General features: G+C 48.6%; 1 protein-coding gene across 1 annotated transcript in view; it reads right to left on the bottom strand.

Moving 5' to 3' along the window:
• The window catches only part of DNAJB12 (DnaJ heat shock protein family (Hsp40) member B12), a 16408-nt gene extending 12152 nt beyond the window's left edge, over positions 1–4256 (bottom strand). Inside the window, 2 exon segments of the mRNA XM_006915533.2 lie at positions 4021–4231; positions 4233–4256. Of these exon segments, the coding sequence (XP_006915595.1) occupies positions 4021–4231; positions 4233–4256 (235 nt within the window).
• Positions 4257–4481: the final 225 nt, after the last annotated feature.

Here is a 4481-nt window from a genome sequence, read left to right as displayed (position 1 = left end):
GCTAGACAGTCTGGTTCTTTTGCTAAGTAGTCACATAGCCTTGTCAAGTTATCGAATTCCTCAGTGAAGACATGATTCCTGCCTTCATAGGGTTGCTCTGAGGGGTAAGATTCAGTGAAATCAGGTGAATGGAAGGGCTGAGCACTCAGTGAGGTTCATGAAGGCTGATTCAAGTAGACAACCCCACCCTGGCCCTCGCCAGTATCTGAACATCTCTCACTCCTAGGCCCTGAATGCCAAAATCTCTTGGCAACTAATCCTCCCCTCTCCCATGCACTGGCCTTCCCAGCATGACCTTCCTGACTTAGCTTGGATGCAGAACCAGCCATTTCATAGAACTTCAGGCAGCCTACACTGCAGGATCATTCAGGTCAAGCCTTTCTTTGTATACTGGGGAAGCTGAGGCCTACAGATGTTCTCATCATCTCTCTGGAAAACTTGGTACCTTCCACCATTGTTGCTAAGCCTCAGGCAAAGCCAGTGGCTACCAGGCTGCCAGGCACTGTATAGAAACTCTCGGAAAGGGACTGACTGGCTCTACTACGTCTGCCCTGTGGCATCTCAGCTTAGTGCCTGACTACGGCTGCACAGTTTGACTGTCCAGACCTTGGTGCCTCCCGGTGCTACCTCCTGCTGAGTGAGTTTCAAGTCCCCTCATATCCTTTTCACTGTGAAGTCCCTTGACCCTTCAAGGTTGCTCTGAGCCTCCTCTCACCCTAACCCTTCCCTTTGTCTGTCCTTCCACTTCTCCAAGACCAATCCTCTACTCATGTTCTTGATCCTAACCTTTCATTTCTCAACTTGTCCTTTTCCCATGTGGCTTCTGCAGCAACTGACAGTGCTGCTCCACACCTCCCTGACATGTTGCTCCGTGGCTCCCTGGCAGCTGCTCTCTCCTGGGATAGCCTCTTCCTGTTGTTGCTCCATTGTACTCTATGGTTAAGAACAGATGTGCCCCATGGGTGTGACAACAGCAACCTTCTCTACAAATTTCACACTTTCCTACAATGACTTCAGCCCGGCACAACTCCAATGAGCTTCATCAAACTGAGACCAGACTTTAGCTGGGACCTGGAGCTCTCTCCTGAGCTCCAAACTGACAGCTCCTTTGGAACAAGCCACCAGCATCTTGTACTCTGCTTATTTCTTCCCTTTCATGTTCTTCAGCCTTGGTTTCTTCCCAGTCACACAGGTTTGGATTCTCAGTCCTCATTTCTCCTCAGCATTCCTCTCTCACACAGAATTGGTACCTCCTCTCCAATGACCTTACCTTCCTCCAGACTGCCTTATCTCAGGCCCTCATAGCTCCTAAACTACTCAGTGCAATTGTCTCCCAACTGGTTTCTACCTTAGGTCTCTCTTCTCAATACTTCATGCTGTTGTCTTTTAAGAAAAATACCCTTCTCTTATTCCTGCCATCAAAAACTTCAATAGTTTTTTCACTAAGTACAGCATAAAGTGAATATCCTGGGCTGGCAGGAAAGAATTTCCACAATCTGGCCCCATTCTATTTTCCAGACTCAATCTTCTCTATATTCAAATTACCACCTCCACAGCCTTCAAATCTTGCTACTCTTGACCCCTTCCCCCAAACCTTTTACAACTTCCAGCCCCCATGTCTTTCTCCTAGTATGCCCTTTTCCAAGTCTACCCTCTGCCGAAGTACAGTTTAAATGCTGCCTCCCGTCCTACTCCCTAAAGCCTTCTTTTACTATAATCTACCATTATTTTTCTGTCCTCACTACGCTTATAATTTAATGTTCAGAAGACTGTCCTTCACACCCCCTACTCCCAGCACTCCCCTCCACCTCACCAGACTGTGAACCCATCCATGGAGGGCGAAGACTAGATTCTTCATGTCCATCCTTAAGTTCTCAGCATCTGACACTGTGCTTAATTTTTGTTTAATGTCATTGTTTTATGGCTTATATTTTTTTTCTGTAATTCGTTTCCTTCACTAGATCGTACACCTCTTGAGGCAAAGGATCAAGTCTTACCAATGTTGCTATACCACTCAGCACCAAGCAGAGAACTTCACAAACAAAACAAAAAATTTAGTTGCACTTAATGAGCATCTGGAATGAACTCAGACCTCAAATATCAAATACAAGTAGACAATACTACTTAGTATTTTTCTGACCAAGATCTCCCCATCCCAGGCCTAAATTAAGCCCAGGTCCCTGTCAGCTCAATGCAGGGCTGGAGATGGTACAGGTGACATTTACAGAGAGGCACGAGGTATATACTTTTTCCAGAATATCATAAATATGACAAATATGCAGCAGGTGACTCTTCTGCCTGAGCAAATTTCAGTGCTTGAGCCCCAGGAAGGACATCTATGCTCCTGAACTAGACCAGGAGGCCTGCTGACAGGAACATCTCCACGAGCTCTATTGTTACCATCCTTTCTTGGCTGCCTGCTCCTGAGCCCCCCGAGGCCTCAAATTCAGAATTCAGTCTCCCTCTACCCCACCCTGCTCTCCTCTTATACAGTGTGATTTATTTCATAAAGAAGTTCCTTCAGCAGGTTACCTCAGGAGTCCTGGCAAATGCGGGCTGAAATCCTAAGAAGATGCAAATAGGCCAAAAGATTAACATGCAAGAGTCAGGAGGCAGGAGGCAGGAAAATTCAGGCATTCCAGGGAGCCTCTTCTGCCAGGGTTCCTCTTTCTCAATTTCATAACCTGGGCAAGGATGGTTAGGAGGCTGATAGCTGCTCTTCAATTTCATTTTACTCCTTTAGTAAACATGTACAGAGTCACAGAGCTTTCCAATTTCTAACTATTTCTTGGGCAAGTCCCTTGCCTCTGAGATATTTCCTCATCTATAGAACAAAGATAATAATCTTTGCTCTACCTCCCTGGTAGGGTAGGTGCAAGTGAAAAAAATGCATTCGAAAGAGATTTCTAAATTGAAAAGCCCTATGGGTGTTACTGTTATTCACATTATCTGTGCCAACCCTTTGATCTTCTAGGTAAGTAAATCCGAGCTCGGAAAGATCACATGGTAGCAGTCAGGATGATAACCCTGGTCTTCTGAGTACCTGACATACATCAGACGGTTTACTAAACAGTAATTGCAGGCACAAACCCGGATCTTTAACGGACTACCACTTTCTCCCCTCCAGCTTGTATTATGAAAAACTTCTTTGAAGATTTAGGTTAAAGAAAAACAGGGTTTCCAGGTACAGTGAGATGGTGAGTTGAGACAACCTCATTATTCTCTCCCTGGTTTGGAAGGTTTCAGTCCAGGGCCGCAGAGCAGGATAGCCTGGTGCTGTCCAGCCGTCCATATGACTTGACTAGCCACTGATGGACTCTTGGGGGCGAGTGTGGGTGGGGGTGGCTGAGGCCAGCGTCTTCCAGACAGTCTGCTCTGGATCTCACAAACGGGTGAAGAAGCTCCAAGAAGGAGTGAGAAGCCGGGTTTCAGGGCACACCGTCCAAGGTGGTGGTATGGAGTAGGGGGAAAAGGTAGCTCTAGTTTCGGGAGAGTGGTCCCTGTCCTTCACCTGGAGACGACCAGGGAAGGGAGTGAAGATATGAAGACGCCTTTCCAGGCAGTCAGAAGATCGGAAGTCTTTTTTCCCTTTCTAGAATCCTTTCTCTCCTTCAGAGGAGTTATGCTTATTTTCCTAAACTATAACATTTCCCAGGCCGGCAATGGCCCCTGGGCCACCGAATGGCCGCTTGGGAAAAGTAGTTCGATTTCGCTTCCAGGTTAGTTCCCTTCGCCCCGTCTGCCAGTGCCTCTCATTCTTGAGAACTCCAAATCTCAGAGGGTTCCGCAAGCACCCGGAAAGCTGAAGTAGAGGTGGCCCTTCTCATCCTATCTGTAGCATCCCGCGGAGGCGTGAGAGCGAAAGACTACACCTCCCAGCAGCCACCGCGCGTCCCAGTGCGCAGGCGTAGCCGCGCCTCGTCTCCCCTCCCCCTCCTCCAACTGCTCCCGTCGGTCCGTTCCCGTATTCCCCCCATCAGTTCTAATGTCCCCTCTGTCTCGCCGGCACTTCACACTCACCGCGAACTCGCGGCGTCGGGTACAGCCGTTGTGCTTTCTCCAGGAAGCGGAGCGCCCGGTCGGGCTGGTTGCTCTGGATGGCCTTGAGTGCGATGCTAATACAGCGCTCGGCTTCATCCTTGTTGGATTCCATGGCGGAACCAGAGCGCGGAACCAGGGAGGGGGAGGCCGGGAGAGCGAAGGGCTGCGCCAGCTGTCGGCGCGTTGCGATACAGCCGGGCGCAGGCTGATGACATAAAGCCTCCGCCCCTCCTTTTCTGAGGTTTGGGCGAGGGCGGAAGGGCTACCGTATGTCTTCTAAGAGGGCGATGTTTAAGGGACGTTAAGGGTGCATGCCCACATTTCTGGAAGCCGAAGGGTTATATTCAGAGCTCTCAAAGTTGAGTATGCTTGCACGTTTTTGGTAGTAACTATGTATTTGAGACGAAGGTCATTTATTTATAAAACATTTTTCTTGAGAA

Source organism: Pteropus alecto, unplaced genomic scaffold (genome assembly GCF_000325575.1).
Source record: "Pteropus alecto unplaced genomic scaffold, ASM32557v1 scaffold155, whole genome shotgun sequence".
Lineage (NCBI taxonomy): Eukaryota > Metazoa > Chordata > Mammalia > Chiroptera > Pteropodidae > Pteropus > Pteropus alecto.
This window is presented reverse-complemented; position numbering and strand designations above follow the sequence as displayed.